The sequence below is a fragment of the Myxozyma melibiosi genome (genome assembly GCF_037950935.1).
Source record: "Myxozyma melibiosi strain Phaff 52-87 chromosome Unknown BZA70scaffold_4, whole genome shotgun sequence".
Lineage (NCBI taxonomy): Eukaryota > Fungi > Ascomycota > Lipomycetes > Lipomycetales > Lipomycetaceae > Myxozyma > Myxozyma melibiosi.
Window position 1 is genome coordinate 228,394 of NW_027042918.1, and position 14,191 is coordinate 242,584.

The following is a 14,191-nucleotide window of genomic DNA, read 5'->3' on the forward strand; positions in this document are numbered from 1 at the left end:
TAATCCACCAAATTTCTGTTTTTGTGAATTTCTACATTGTCTTCGGTCCTGCGCTGCACTCCTTCAAATCGTATTGTGTTCTACTCGAAATCTCTTTGATTAAATAATAAATATCGCGAATAGTGGATTCGGGCTTGAAAAATGCAGAGTAACGATATGAACGCTAGTGTAATCTATACTGCCGCTGCTACACAAACTATTCATGAAAGGAAAATCAGTCACTATTCAGTAGAATCAGATCAAATAGCGCTCTACTTTTAATTCCCCAGAGACTGGTTCAAAACTCAACTAGCATATTGTACAATGTTAAAGCAGGGCGAGGGATTAAAAGCACATCAGAGAGAGAGAATACAGCCCATCATTTGTACAGAACACAAAGAACTGAAAAAATCCACAAACACCCAAAGTTCTAACGACCAAAAAGACTCTCAAAAAGTGAAAAAAAGAAACTGGAAATGCTCTGGAATCAAAATTATACGCCGTGGAAGAGGTCCCAGGTCTCACTCCCCTTTCAGAATCGCTCCGATATCCTCATCATCCTCGTCTTCGTCGCTACTGACGATCTCATCGTTATCCATAACCTCGGAGGATGCACCGGTGACGTCCTCGCGCCTGTAGAGATGCTTGCCAAGTATTTTGTTCATGGTAAACATGTGCGTCTTGTCACCAAACACGGGACGCATCCGGTCGTCGCAGAGAATCTCGCGCTTGTCGCGCGGGTTTTGAAGATCGTTCTCCCTGATATAAGCCCAGATCGCTTTCACACATTCAGGTCTCGAGAGCTGTGAATATTAAACAAAGAGTTAGTACTTGGCTGGTTCATATAGTCTAGAGATCAGTTACTTGCATACCTCGGTCTGTCCCAGTAGTTCTGCTAATGGCTCACTCAGCAGCATCCGAGCATTGAAAGGGTTATTTCTATTAACTTTCCTCTTTTTGCCGTCTCCGCTGCTGCTGTTGCTAGACGCATTGCTTCGTTTTGTCCTTGTGGTGCCCAACACGCGACCTCCTCGTCCTTGATTAAGCTCTTTGTGAAGCTGTTCAGCGATTTCGGCATCCGTCAGCGAGACTCGTGACTTTGTCTGCGACGAGGTACTGCTTGTCGCTTTCTTCGATACCGAGGCGGCGGATGAGGGCCGACTTGATGACGTGTGCTCCTTTTTGACTGTCATTTTGCTTGAGCTGGCGGGCGCGTGTGTATCTTCCAGCGAGTCCTGGATCACGTTGAAGCGATCGACTATAACGCTATCTATTTGCTTCTGTTGAAAGCAGGATGAATAGTTAGGATTGCATGGTTGGCATACAGAGAGACTCTGCAGGCAGAGCAGTGCGAACGTGGGTCAAGAACTTGGTAGATTACCTTAAACGGAGTGAAATCAACATCGTATATTGATTGTATCGCGTTTCGAACTCTTCGGGCGGTGATCTGGTCCAGGTCGGCCTTTGATAAGATTGCCTAGATCAAATATTCACCAATTAGTACAATAACCCACGCATGCATATAGCTATCAATTGTCAGGACCAGGATCGTACATCTATCATAGGCACGTACTGCGACGCGTCAAACGGCTCAGGCGGAATGGTGGGCATCGATGGGACTTGTCAAAGTGGAGCAAATGACATAAAATATGATACAACAAATAACAACAAACTACTCGGTCCAATGGAGCAGAACGGTGTTAGCCCAATTTGAGACGTCAGAAGGCGGTTGTGGGAAGCGGTGGTGGGGGTCTCTGAGCCAGAGTTTCGAGATGTCACCGTCAAAGGAGAGGGCTCGGACAGCGGTGAAGGCGTTAGGGCTCCGGGCCAGGCATCAGCCGTGTCTCTCGCGCGTGCACTACAAACTCGGCAGCCAGCGTTCTCACATATCTTTACAATTATGGCTGCGTTTGTTAAAGAACTGAACACTGATTTATCATGTTTATATACAATGGCAGACGGCCGTGGTTATCACACAAGAAGTGGTTTCTAGCCAATATACGACACCAGATATCGCACCGCATCACCCCAGCCATAGCATACACACCCTGCACGTGTTCGTCACCCTTCTACACCTTGAAGATCATTTATATACGCAGCATGTTCCAAAGATTGGCACGACGACGAAGGTTTGGCTGCTCTGCGTACGAGAAAATGGCTGCTGGGGATTAAGCTACCCATGCAAAACCTACGACGTCGCGCTCTTACTGCGTGAGCTTACCAGACTTGCTTGCAACGGCGTGCGCAGAAGACCTAAGAGCCTCCACGGCTGCGGTCTCCGAGCAGGGATGTTGCTTCTGCGGTCGGCCTTTAGACAATCTACGTCCATGAGATAAGTGCTCGTACGCTCGTATATATGAGTTTGTATATTATACGACGGTCTTGGTTCAGCGTTGGTCATATATACATACTTTTTGTACGCTGGATCGTCATCAAGATGGCTGTGCTGCTCCTCCAGGTCAGGATGAGCCAGCTGTTTGGATCCTCTTCGGTCCTCTCGGTTTCTACTGCCGCCAACAGCACGCCATGGCATTACGCGAGCGAGCGAGCGAGCTGAGCGGGTGCCACACTGCAAGGACTCCACCACCTCCAACTGCCGAGCACATCCCTATCCCGTCAGCACGCAGACCGACCGTGATGTTTCGGCCTTTCTATCTGGTACCAAAGAATCCTCGCCATCGACACTGGGTCCAGACTTAAATCGGCTCCAGAGGTTTATCAGAAATATTAATTATATAGTGGGGATCCAAACTCTACTTACGAGCGTCGTTGTCTGCTGGCTGGCTGGGCATTTGCTGGTAGCAATTTCGCATTATCCCGACCCACTTGTTCTGTCCTTTACCACACATTGCGTGGAAGCGTCTGATTCTGTGATGCTGGTTGATTGATTGCTGGATTGCTGTCATGATTCTGCTGTTTCTGTTGCTGTCTCGAAATTTAAAATCAAAGACGGGCTGGAGGCGCAGGCACGGCTGCGCTTTCTTTTCTAGCCCTAGGCTCCACCTGAGTTCTTTATTTCATTCCAGGTACCCGGAAGGCTTCAAGCATGGCTCTAAGATCTAGGGCCCTCGCTTGAAAGCCATATCTCGAGTACGAGCTGCACCTCGAGCTGGCAAGTGAGTTGCGGAAAATCTCTCCGGAACAGGATCCCTTGGACCCCTCTCGCTGAATTGTTTTCACAAAAGTTGAGGCTGTTCGGATTGTTTCGCTCGAGAGCGTTGATTATACCGCTGGTGGCAAGAAAGTACCGAGTACTTTTGCAGGGTGCTGACTGTTGTAGACTGACAAACTCACGCTCAGCGTTGAACAGTTGATCGAGTTTGAGTATACATTCGGAGAGACCCTTCGGGATGCTTGGATTTCTGGAATTATAGTGCCCAGGTCACACCTATTTACCGCAACTGTTTTTACCTGGTGTTCTGGTTTAGGCAATTTGCGTCCTGTTGTTACTACAGATGATAAATTACAGAAAGCAGCTTACGACTTTTGGTCGTTGCCTTGCCTTGACAGTGCATCCCCGGCTTATATCCCCGTCCGCTCTGTCATAGCTAAGCGAGTGGGATTCTGATGGCAAACGGAGAAAAAGTTTCATTCACTAGGGCAAGGACTGAAGCAGGGACCGACAACGTAACTTCTTCGGCTCCCCGTCGACTTCGGGCTTCGACGCCATACACGCCTTCGGCGGAAGAGATTTCAAGCAGCAATACTGGTGATACGGTGGCCAAGCACCTGTCCGAGGAAGAGAACGATGGCAGGGGATAACTTATCGGAATTTTGCCGGGTGTGCTTTCCATCTCGTATGCCACCATCCTTCGTGCCGTATCTTCTTTCGCCGAATTGTCTCTCCTTCTGCAATATCTCATGGATATATAAATGAGGCCATGTCGCTGCTTGAGGTCCGGCAAGAAACAAGGTCCTCAATTCGCTCTAGATTCCTGTTCATTTTGTCATTCTTTTGAAGATGCAGTCACTCTCTTTTGTTGCGGTTCTCTCGTTTGCCTGCTCGGCTTATGCGACAGTCGCGTCGACATCCTATGCGCTCCCTACCTACGCCCCGACCTTGCTTCGGAACGCCAACGCTCCTTTCGAAGCCGGAACGCTTAATGCCTCTCTCACGACCAGCAGCGTCACGGATCTTGGCAATCTAAGTGATCCGTCTACTCCCTATACGATGTACCGTGACGGCGGTGGAGCTTGTCTCTTGAACAACGAGCTCATTTGGTTCTTCTGCGACACGGAAATCAGAGGCTACGAGAACGAAGTCACGGCGTTTGTCTCCAACACTGCTGCTGTTGCTGTCAATCCTGACAAGACCGGACATGTCTACGACATCAATTGGTCAGACACCGACGGCCTCTCGCATATCATTCCTTTCACCTCCGAGGAAGCTCTCTATGCCAACGACTCCAGCTCCCGGTACGCACTCTGGACTTACACCAACTGCGTCCCGACCTCTGGAGCGCGCGCGGTACACATCTGGGAGATCGTGAAGTTCGACAGTGAGACCGAGTACCATACCGCCGGCTCGACTATGGTCACCTACGATCTGGACCAGAGCACCAACGTCCTCACAGTCACCCGTGACGCGCAGTACCTCACCACCGAAGACGAGTACGCTTTCGGCGCCTTCTCCAGCATTCGTGCGGGCGATTACGTCTACCTGTTTGCTCTCGACCACACCTACTCCAGCAGCAAGGACGTTCACCTTGCCCGTGCGCCTCTTATCTCTGTTGCTGATACCAGCACCTGGGAGTACTACGATGCCTCGGACTCCACCTGGTCCGACACCAAGCCGGAGATGACTGAACGCCGCCAGTCCAGTGCAGTCATCAGCACTTCGGAGAAGATTTCGTCCGGAAACATCGTCTTCTCGGATTACCACGACCAGTACCTCCTCGTGTTCTTCAACCAGTACGCCGACAACAAGGCCCGTGTGCTCACCGCGCCGTCGCCTGTCGGTCCCTGGACCACCGACAATACTGTGATGTGGACCTCCGAGTCTGGATCGGCTTACAACTACGGCATTCTCACTCTGCCGGCAAACTATGACGCCGGGTCTCAGGTTGGAGAGAATTTGCTCGTGGGTTTCTCTTACCAGACCGATGATGGAGCTTACCCCAAGATTTCCAGACTTACATTCTAGTCGTAAGGATGTTGATGAATTTTATTTGATGATGTGATGTTTTATGAATGAAGTATAGATGTATAGAATGATTGATGTTAACGAGTGTAATGTGGGGAGTTTTTTGTAATAGACTTTGATTGTAATAGACTTTGATTGTAATAGACTTGATATAATAGAAAATTAGAAACTACTTTGCTTTCCTAGCCGATTACCTACTTCTATATATGGCAGTACACAACATGTATCATGAATGCATCGTATATTGATTGTTACATCTCAAAACTTATTCTACTCTTCACGCGCCTATTTTTTATGTCTGGGCTTCTTCGACTTCCCAGACTTTGCGCTCTTTCCCGTACCAGCCGGCTTCGCCCCTCCTTTCCGTGCGCCAGCCTCAGCAGCAAGCGTGGTATGATGACGCGCCAGCTTCTCCATATGCTCATCGCTCTTGACCATCTCTGCAAAGTAATCCTCCGGACGCGCGAACGGCACTTTATCCTTGATCAAGATCCCACGGCCCTTGGTCGCGGCCTCGAGAGCCTGGTTGTAGAACGCGAGCTCGCGCTGGAGCTCGTTTTCGACGTCGTCGATCTTGAGCTCTTCGGAAGCGGTGAAACCCATGTGCTCAAAGAAGGGGATGGAGGAGTAAGGCAGCGCGATGGACGAGAGAGAGGACGCGAGGGCTTTTGTGTTGTTGATGGTCAGGCGCTGGTAGGGAACAATGTCCTTTGCTGCTGCGTCGGAGTCGTCGTCGTCTTCGGAATCGGTCGGGACGTCTGAGAATGGGATGCCGTCATCTTCTGGGTCAATCTCTTCTTCCTCTTCCTCTTCACGGGCGCGCTTTTTGGCGTTGGCCTTCTCTGCTTTGCTAGCCTTCTTATCAGCCTTCTTATCAGCCTTCTTCTCAGGCTTAGTCTCAGCAGCCGGAACCTTTTGACTCTTCACTTCCTCCTTCTTTGCCTTTGTCGCCTTCTTCCGCTCCTCAGCAATAGCCTTGACGTCCTCATCGTCAGATTCGGAGTCGCTCGAGAGATCATCTTCGAGATTCGCGGTATCGATCATGCGCATGAGCTCATTCTTCAGACCTTCGGCATCATCATCATCATCATCACCTTCCTCATATTCCTCCTCGGAGTCATCGTCGCCCTCCATCTCCTCGTCAAACTCCTCATCCTCCTCCTCTTCTTCATTTTCATCTTCAGACTCCTCAACAGGAGCAGGAGCCGCCTTCTTTCCCTTCTTACTCTTCTCAGACACATCGACCTTCGCACGCTTGCTATTCCGCTCCTCTCCGTTTCCAGCAGTAACAGAAGCAGACCCCGTCTTCTTCTGTACCTTCACCTGCTGCTTCTTCTTCAGTTGCTCCTTCTCCTTGAGCGCTCTGCGATCAACACCACGCTCGCGGTCCAGCGCAACTTTTAACTTGCTTTTCGCCATTGTTTATATATCACGTCCCACAAAAATCAACGACAGCTCAAAGACTGAGGAGGGAATGCTCGTAGTTGCGGTGGAGAAGGGGAAATCAGATCGAGAACTAGACTTTGTAGACAGAAATTTTTTTTTCCGGTTCGGTGAAGTCCCAACTGAGAGCTTTGGGTTAGGAGAGCTAAGCCGCACAGATCAATATGAGTAATCGATGACTAATATTTGTTAAGATTTTTGTTTGAGACAAATGTAGCTTACTTCAAGAATTAGTGACGGATCAAGGATCATTAAGAACATAGGGAACTAAAGAAGAAATAAAGACAGATAAATTAAGCTACACTACCATATATAAACATACACTGTCTAACCATAACGCAGACCAGGAAAACACACTAAACCAAAACTAACGTACAAACAACAAACGACTATTTTCGACCATTGACCAAGAGAAAGATACTTTCCTTCAAGTCCTCGTTCTGATAGTACTCCGCCCGTCTGACCTCTTCGTTCTGGAACTCCCGATCGCCCAACACGATTTCCAAGTCCCGCGCTTGACTTCCGATCCATCTGTTGATGAACCCAGCCGGGTCGCTGCTCATTTGCGTGAAGAAGTCTCTTCTCAGCTTTGAGTTTGCTAGTTCTTGGATTGTGATGCCAATCTGCTCGTCTAGCGCGTGGATCTCGTCTTGTTTGTCGTACCAGTTTGCTAGGATGCCTTGGAGTTGCTGGCGACGGGGGCTGTCGACCTCGACGGTGATTTCGCGCGTCATCTCGTTGCCGCGCGCCATTGTGTCTTTATCGACGCGGATGGTGAAGTCAACGACAACCGGGTCCAGAGGGAGAAGATGGGGACCGACGTAGTCGATCAACTGGGCGAATGAAAGACGCTCTTGGTTGTTGAAGACCTCGCGCAAGCCGTCGTCTAGGCTGATCGAACGTTTCTCATCGGGGTCTTGCAAGCCGTGAAACTTAACGTACTGCCATAGACCCATCACGACTTCTTGTCGAGTCTGTTCTTGAAGACCGCCGAGGACGTTGGAAAGTGCCGGAGAGAGTTTGTATCGTTCGGGAGAGGTTTTTAGATAAAAGGAAATTCGCGCGTTGACGTCCGAATCTCCCTTGCGCTTGATCTCCACGTTATCGGTAGGCGGCTGAGGTGGCATTCCAGGCTTCGTATGCGAACTCCAGACGACGACGTTGCCCTCGGGATAGAGCTCTTTGGGGCGATCGAGCTCGACGGCGATGCTCTGGAAGTAGGAGGTGAACAAGACATGCTTGGGATCGTCTACCGGCGTTTCATCACCAACCAGACGGCCGGTGATGTTGAGAACCCAGGACGGGATCGTGCCAATGTCAAAGTCGAAAGCGTTTTCGTCTAGTCGATCAACAGTTTGCCATGGTTGATCGACGGCGGTATTTGAGATGACCAAAAGTAGTTTTCGGCGCTCCTGGACAAGCAGAGACATTAGTATATTCAATCAGACGCCCATAGTGAATAAAAAAAGTACCTTTGTGCCCTTTGCGAGCATGTCTTCGACGTCTAAGCGCTTGCGACTGATGGTGGCATCCATACTTTGCTCGACATCGCGCAGGTCTTTGTACAGCTTAGCCTCGGGAATCAAAGCCTCAACTTTTGGCGGGATATTTCGCTCAACAGGCCTTCTGACGAAGCGCTTGTCAATCTGCGGGGCTTGGGCCTGGCCTGGCTGAACATGAGGAGGGACACCATGCGGATGGGGAGCGACAGGAGGCGGCTGGGGAGGGTAGGGAGTTGCCTTCTGCGAGGACTTGCGGTGAGGGCGGTGAGTGCTCTGACGCGGTGGTTGCTGAGGATAGTAGCTCATTGCGCAGTGCAGTATGAACAAACGACGAGCAGAGGTTCAATCTGATAAAACTGTCGACGCGTAGAGAGCGAGGGAGCTGGGGTTAGGCTGTGATGGTGGTTGGAGAGGTGAAGGCTCCGTTTGTTGTCACCCAAAATAAAGAAAACGTGACACCGCCGGCCCATCGTCTTCCACAGTCAACCACTCGCTGCCTCTCTCGCATCAGCCATCTGTACCATCGATCCTGGTGTTTATTCTCAATCCTTCTCATCGTTTTCATTGATTCACACATATTGCTTGTAACTTGAAATGGCTACATTGACGAGTCCGCTTGAAGCCGCGCGCTTGGCCACTGAGGGCAGCGATCTCGCAAAGGCGGAGCACCTCTACAGGGAGATCCTATCCAAGCCCGTCGGCGCCAGCGAGAAGGCGATTGCCGAGCAGGAGACCGCTTTATACGAGCTTGGAGCGTTGTACCGTGATCATAAGTGAGTTATCGCGACGTGCAGTCTTGTGATGATTGGCAGTGCTGGTGGTGGGCTATGCTGACGGTTGTTGCGTGGTGTAGTAAAATCAAGGAGCTGGAAGAGCTCGTGCGATCGTCTCGGTCAATCATGTCCGGACTGGCAAAGTCCAAGGTGGCTAAAATAAGTAAGCTGCTATGCAATAGTGCTGATATTAAAGGGATGGATGGATTGCTAACTCGAATCGACAGTACGTACACTGCTGGATCTGTTCAGCAAGCTACCAGACTCGTTGGATACTCAGATCCGAGTGACCAAGGAGTGCATCGAGTGGGCAGTTTCTGAGCGTCGAAACTTTTTGCGACAGAGCCTCGAGACGCGTCTTGTGTCGCTCTATATCGAGAGTGGAGCGTATTACGATGCGCTTGCGTTGATCAACACTCTGTTGAAGGAGTTGAAGCGGTTGGATGATAAGATGGTGCTGGTTGAGGTTGAGTTGTTTGAGAGCAAGGTCTACCATGCTTTGAGAAATATTCCAAAGAGTCGGGCTGCGTTGACCAGCGCGCGTACTAGTGCAAATGCTATCTACTGGTGCGTACTCATAAAGAGCTGAGGCAATAATATGTGGGTGTGGCATTAACTAACCGATATGATGTATTCAGTCCAACGATAATGCAGGCCAACTTGGATATGCAGAGTGGAATTCTCCATGCCGAAGACAAGGACTTTAAGACCGCGTATGTTGCAAAGGAGTGGATATTTTTTGCCAGATTAAGTGTACTGACGATGGATTGATCTATGTAGATTTTCGTACTTTGTGGAAGCTCTGGAGGGCTATTCGAGCCAGGAAGACGCGAGAGCGATTTCAGTGCTCAAGTACATGCTTCTCTGCAAGATCATGCTTAATTTGAATGACGATGTGCATTGTATGTTGTCCCTGTTTACATCCATCTATTGCTGACTATGGCTAACTGATATTTTTTAGCGCTGCTTGGCGGTAAGATGGCACAAAAGTATGCTGGACGTGATGTGGAGGCAATGAAGGCAGTTGCGTCGGCGCACTCGAACCGCAGCTTGAAGGAGTTTGAGGAAGCGCTTAGCACTTACCATGCGGAACTGTCGTCCGATCCAATCATTCGGTCGCACTTCACATCGCTGTACGATACGTTGCTGGAGCAGAACCTGGTCCGAGTGATTGAGCCGTTTTCGTGCGTGGAGATCACACATGTGGCGGAGGTTGTTGGCCTGGATACGCGCCAGGTGGAAGGCAAGCTTAGTCAGATGATTTTGGATAAGGTGTTTTACGGCGTGCTCGACCAGGGCAATGGCTGGCTGACGGTGTTTGATGAGCCCCGCGAGGATGCGACGTATGTGGCGGCGCTGGATACGATCAGACATATGACTACTGTTGTTGATCTTCTGTACGAGAAGGCGTCCAAGCTCAACTAGGCGGAGAGTCTGTTAGATAGTCAAGAAAGCATCTTGTTTCATATTAGCAATTGATCGTAGCTGCAATTGTATGCATTGCGATTGTCAATGCGGTCTTAATAGTGCGCTAATGCAAAAAAAAAGAGGATTCATCATCATCTTCGTCATAGAGCAGCTGGTTCTCGAAGACCGGCGCTGTTCGAATCTGAGTCTTCCTTCCTAAAGCGATGTGGCTTGCGCTTTCAAAGTGGCTGTGCGCATGATCGAAGTTGTGGCTTTGATTATTTAGGGTTTTTCTGTCTTTGATCTCGTCTTCGACCCACCTTCCGCTCTTCCTCTTCCTCCTCCTCTTACTCACCCCTCCTCACCTCTTCCTCACCTCTCCTTCTCTCTCTCCTCTCTCAACAATGTCCAGCATCACTCCTAACGTTCCCTCCGCCGCGGATCTTCCCCGTCCCAAGCACCGAGTGAGCAATTATCTTTCTCGCTGACGCCCACTCGCTACACGGCTGTGTCGGCCAATGCCGTGTGATACCCGCAATTGATCTCTTGCTGATACCTCATTCTCTAGCGCACCCCCACCGGCTTCTCTCCGAAAGAGATCAAGAGCTTTGAGGCTTCCATCCCCGCCGCTTCGCGCGATCTCTGGCAGCAGTTCGGCGTCACCGAGTTCCAGGACAAGGAGGCTTTCCAGGTACGTTTTGTACCCTTTCATTTGCTTCTTTGCTGCTCTCTATCATGTCTTCCCTCTCGAGTCTTGGAAGCCTATCGAGATTCTTGAGTGTATGCAATTCATTGTGCTGTTCAGCGGATCCTGCTGCAATGATGCTCATTGTCAACCCCGCTGATCCGGTGCAATTGCTTCTTTTCTCGCATTCCGCTGGCTGCTCTCATCATGGAGCCCTGCCTCTGCTTTTCCACGCCAGCAGACAGCTTGTGCTTGCCAACACAACCCGCATGAACCGGTCTAGCCGACGATCATCGGGATTCGGTAGCAATTGCGTCTTCTTCGCTAGATGAACACCTCTCCTCGAGCTTGCGCTGATAGGCAGACGGCCGTGCATCGTGCGCCACAGTTCAGCCACGTCGCAAGTCTGCCATTTTAATAACTGACGTCACCTGGCACGCTCGGGCTCCAGATCAGTTGACTCGAGACGCGATAGTTCAGCCCGGTCTGACACCAATTTCTAACCGCTCTTCGATGTGCAGAAAGAATTCATTCGCCATGTCGAGACTACTCTTGCTAGATCAATGTACAACTGCGATGACCTCGCGGCCTACCTTGCCGCGTCGCAGGCCATCCGCGATCGTCTGATCGTCGCCTGGAACAAGACCCAGCAGAAGCACACCACCAAGGACCAGAAGCGTGTCTACTACCTCTCCCTTGAGTTCCTCATGGGTCGCGCCATGGACAATGCCATGCTCAACGCTGGTGTCAAGGACATTACCAAGAGTATGTTGCCAATGCAATTATTCTATCTAAAATTCCTCGAACTAATTTATATCTTTTTACTCCAGCTGGTGTCGATGATCTTGGATTCAAGATCGAGGACCTTCTCGAGCAGGAGCCCGATGCCGCCCTTGGAAACGGTGGTCTTGGACGTCTTGCTGCCTGCTTCGTTGACTCAATTGCGTCAACCAACTATCCTGGATGGGGTTATGGCCTGCGTTACCAGTACGGTATCTTCAAGCAGCGCATTGTTGACGGATACCAGGTTGAGTCTCCCGACTACTGGCTTGCGTTCTCCAACCCTTGGGAAATCCCTCGCTACGAAATTGCGATCGACGTCATGTTCTACGGTTACACCCGCAAGTACACCAACGACCAGGGCAAGACCGTGAGCATCTGGGAGGGTGGTGAGCAGGTGCAGGCTATTGCCTACGATGTCCCTGTTCCAGGATACGATACCGAGACCACCAACAACCTGCGTCTTTGGGCCAGTAAGCCTACCCGTGAGTTTGACTTTGAGAAGTTCAACTCTGGTGACTACGAGAGCTCCGTGCGCGAGTCGCAGAAGGCCGAGACCATTTCTGCCGTTTTATATCCCAACGACAACTTCTACAGCGGAAAGGAGCTTCGATTGAAGCAGCAGTACTTCTGGGTTGCTGCCTCGCTCAATGACATCGTCCGCCGATTCAAGAAGACTCACCGTCCTTGGTCTGACTTCTCTGACCAGATTGCCATCCAGCTTAACGATACGCACCCTACCATCGCTATTGTCGAGCTTCAGCGCATCTTGGTTGATATGGAGGGTCTTGAGTGGGATGCTGCTTGGGAGATTGTGACCAGCACTTTTGGATACACCAACCATACCGTCCTCCCCGAGGCGTTGGAGAAGTGGCCCGTTCCTTTGTTTGGAAACCTCCTCCCTCGTCATCTTGAGATCATTTACAACATCAACCTCTTCTTCTTGCAGAAGGTTGAGAAGATGTTCCCTAAGGACCGCGACATGCTTGCTCGTGTTTCGATCATCGAGGAGTCTTCGCCTCAACAGGTTCGCATGGCGTACCTCGCCATCATCGGCTCCCACAAGGTCAACGGTGTTGCCGAGCTCCATTCTGATCTTATCAAGACCACCATCTTTAAGGACTTTGTTGCTATCTATGGCACTGACAAGTTCATGAATGTCACCAACGGTATCACTCCCCGTCGCTGGTTGCACCAGGCGAACCCCAAGCTTTCGGAGCTCATTGCTTCCAAGGTTGGCAGCTACTCTTTCCTCAAGGATCTTACGTTGCTCAAGAAGGTCGAGCCTTTTGCCAAGGATCCTGAGTTTATTGAAAAGTGGGCTGATATCAAGAAGTTCAACAAGGCTCGTCTTGCTGCTTTGATCAAGAAGAACAATGGTATTGATGTCTCAGTCGATGCACTCTTTGATGTTCAGGTCAAGCGTATCCACGAGTACAAGCGACAGCAGATGAACATCTTCAGCGTGATTCACAGATACTTGACCATCAAGGCTATGTCTGCCGAGGAGAAGAAGGATGTTACTCCCCGTGTCTGCATCTTTGGAGGAAAGAGTGCTCCCGGTTACTACATGGCCAAGACCATCATCAAGCTCATCAACTCTGTTAGTGAGGTCGTCAACAAAGATGCTGATATCGGAGATCTTCTTAAGGTTGTTTTCATTGCAGACTACAACGTGTCAAAGGCCGAGATCATCTGCCCTGCTTCCGATATCTCGCAGCATATCTCAACTGCTGGTACTGAGGCGTCTGGAACCTCAAACATGAAGTTTGTCCTCAACGGTGGTCTTATTCTCGGAACTGTTGACGGTGCCAACATCGAGATCACTCGTGAGATTGGTGAGGAGAACATCTTCCTGTTTGGTCACCTTGCCGAGTCTGTTGATGACTTGCGTCACCAGCGCAGATTCAATGACGTGCCCATCAACCCTGACCTCCAGAAGGTCATCGATGCTATCGAGGGCGGCATGTTTGGCGACAAGGATATCTACGGTAGTCTGATCTACTCTGTGACTGGTAACAGAGATTACTACCTCGTCAGCGACGACTTCCAGTCCTACCTTGACGCCCAGAAGCTCGTCGACAAGGACTTCAAGGACAAGACTACCTGGGTCAGCAGATGTATCACCGCCGTCGCCAACATGGGCTTCTTCTCGTCCGACCGAGCGATCAACGAGTACGCAGAGTCGATCTGGAACATTGAGCCTGTTGCCAAGTAAAGCGCTTGATGTGATTTATATTTATACGTCTGTGCCTGTGAAGATTAGTTTTTGTTTTTGTTTTCGTTTCTGGATTGGTTAGTTAGATCTGTTTTGACGAAGCTGTATTGATTATAGCTAAGATTGTTGAACGTGAAAATACATTGTAAGAGATATACTGTAATTTGAATGTAGAACTACTGCACATATTCTGGAATGTCCATTTTAGGAACTCGGGGTTAGGTGTATATTATGTAGTACAGCAAGAACCTTATTTGTACG

General features: G+C 50.0%; 6 protein-coding genes across 6 annotated transcripts; 3 read left to right on the forward strand and 3 right to left on the reverse strand.

Annotated features, from left to right (window-relative positions):
* Positions 1 to 51: 51 nt before the first annotated feature.
* BZA70DRAFT_140291 (uncharacterized protein) lies at positions 52 to 1,878 on the reverse strand. Its single transcript, XM_064909625.1, has 4 exons — positions 1,534 to 1,878; positions 1,361 to 1,456; positions 852 to 1,259; positions 52 to 782 (listed from the first exon to the last, which is right to left on the reverse strand). Exons 1-4 carry the CDS (start codon positions 1,588 to 1,590, stop codon positions 501 to 503), a joined length of 843 nt encoding a protein of 280 aa, XP_064768773.1. The 5' UTR covers positions 1,591 to 1,878; the 3' UTR covers positions 52 to 500.
* Positions 1,879 to 3,840: 1,962 nt separating this feature from the next.
* Positions 3,841 to 5,290, forward strand: BZA70DRAFT_140287 (uncharacterized protein). The gene has a single exon (XM_064909624.1). It carries the CDS (start codon positions 3,941 to 3,943, stop codon positions 5,120 to 5,122), a length of 1,182 nt encoding a protein of 393 aa, XP_064768774.1. The 5' UTR covers positions 3,841 to 3,940; the 3' UTR covers positions 5,123 to 5,290.
* BZA70DRAFT_276937 (eukaryotic rRNA processing protein EBP2-domain-containing protein) lies at positions 5,226 to 6,721 on the reverse strand. Its single transcript, XM_064912376.1, has one exon. It carries the CDS (start codon positions 6,539 to 6,541, stop codon positions 5,408 to 5,410), a length of 1,134 nt encoding a protein of 377 aa, XP_064768775.1. The 5' UTR covers positions 6,542 to 6,721; the 3' UTR covers positions 5,226 to 5,407.
* A 112-nt stretch (positions 6,722 to 6,833) lies between these two features.
* BZA70DRAFT_276938 (uncharacterized protein) lies at positions 6,834 to 8,465 on the reverse strand. Its single transcript, XM_064912377.1, has 2 exons — positions 8,038 to 8,465; positions 6,834 to 7,977 (listed from the first exon to the last, which is right to left on the reverse strand). The coding sequence occupies exons 1-2, from the start codon at positions 8,371 to 8,373 to the stop codon at positions 6,955 to 6,957; spliced, it is 1,359 nt and encodes a 452-aa protein (XP_064768776.1). The 5' UTR covers positions 8,374 to 8,465; the 3' UTR covers positions 6,834 to 6,954.
* On the forward strand, positions 8,449 to 10,408 carry BZA70DRAFT_276940 (uncharacterized protein). Its single transcript, XM_064912378.1, has 6 exons — positions 8,449 to 8,840; positions 8,921 to 9,003; positions 9,068 to 9,407; positions 9,479 to 9,553; positions 9,621 to 9,742; positions 9,802 to 10,408. Exons 1-6 carry the CDS (start codon positions 8,662 to 8,664, stop codon positions 10,263 to 10,265), a joined length of 1,263 nt encoding a protein of 420 aa, XP_064768777.1. The 5' UTR covers positions 8,449 to 8,661; the 3' UTR covers positions 10,266 to 10,408.
* A 179-nt stretch (positions 10,409 to 10,587) lies between these two features.
* Positions 10,588 to 14,093, forward strand: BZA70DRAFT_276944 (glycosyl transferase). The gene is made up of 4 exons (XM_064912379.1): positions 10,588 to 10,711; positions 10,816 to 10,938; positions 11,454 to 11,697; positions 11,763 to 14,093. The coding sequence occupies exons 1-4, from the start codon at positions 10,652 to 10,654 to the stop codon at positions 13,928 to 13,930; spliced, it is 2,595 nt and encodes an 864-aa protein (XP_064768778.1). The 5' UTR covers positions 10,588 to 10,651; the 3' UTR covers positions 13,931 to 14,093.
* Positions 14,094 to 14,191: the final 98 nt, after the last annotated feature.

Excerpts from the sequence above, each read along its gene's own strand:
- BZA70DRAFT_276940 (XM_064912378.1), top strand. The coding sequence starts at position 8,662 with ATGGCTACATTGACGAGTCCGCTTGAAGCCGCGCGCTTGGCCACTGAG. Across the intron at positions 8,841-8,920 it reads GCGTTGTACCGTGATCATAA|TAAAATCAAGGAGCTGGAAG; the intron begins GTGAGTTATCGC and ends TGCGTGGTGTAG. Across the intron at positions 9,554-9,620 it reads GACAAGGACTTTAAGACCGC|ATTTTCGTACTTTGTGGAAG; the intron begins GTATGTTGCAAA and ends TGATCTATGTAG.
- BZA70DRAFT_276938 (XM_064912377.1), bottom strand. The coding sequence starts at position 8,373 with ATGAGCTACTATCCTCAGCAACCACCGCGTCAGAGCACTCACCGCCCT. Across the intron at positions 7,978-8,037 it reads TGCTCGCAAAGGGCACAAAG|GAGCGCCGAAAACTACTTTT; the intron begins GTACTTTTTTTA and ends CTGCTTGTCCAG.
- BZA70DRAFT_140287 (XM_064909624.1), top strand. The coding sequence starts at position 3,941 with ATGCAGTCACTCTCTTTTGTTGCGGTTCTCTCGTTTGCCTGCTCGGCT.
- BZA70DRAFT_276944 (XM_064912379.1), top strand. The coding sequence starts at position 10,652 with ATGTCCAGCATCACTCCTAACGTTCCCTCCGCCGCGGATCTTCCCCGT. Across the intron at positions 10,939-11,453 it reads AGGACAAGGAGGCTTTCCAG|AAAGAATTCATTCGCCATGT; the intron begins GTACGTTTTGTA and ends TTCGATGTGCAG. Across the intron at positions 11,698-11,762 it reads TGTCAAGGACATTACCAAGA|CTGGTGTCGATGATCTTGGA; the intron begins GTATGTTGCCAA and ends TTTTTACTCCAG.
- BZA70DRAFT_276937 (XM_064912376.1), bottom strand. The coding sequence starts at position 6,541 with ATGGCGAAAAGCAAGTTAAAAGTTGCGCTGGACCGCGAGCGTGGTGTT.
- BZA70DRAFT_140291 (XM_064909625.1), bottom strand. The coding sequence starts at position 1,590 with ATGCCCACCATTCCGCCTGAGCCGTTTGACGCGTCGCAGTACGTGCCT. Across the intron at positions 1,457-1,533 it reads AGTACGTGCCTATGATAGAT|GCAATCTTATCAAAGGCCGA; the intron begins GTACGATCCTGG and ends TATTTGATCTAG. Across the intron at positions 1,260-1,360 it reads TTGATTTCACTCCGTTTAAG|AAGCAAATAGATAGCGTTAT; the intron begins GTAATCTACCAA and ends TGCTTTCAACAG.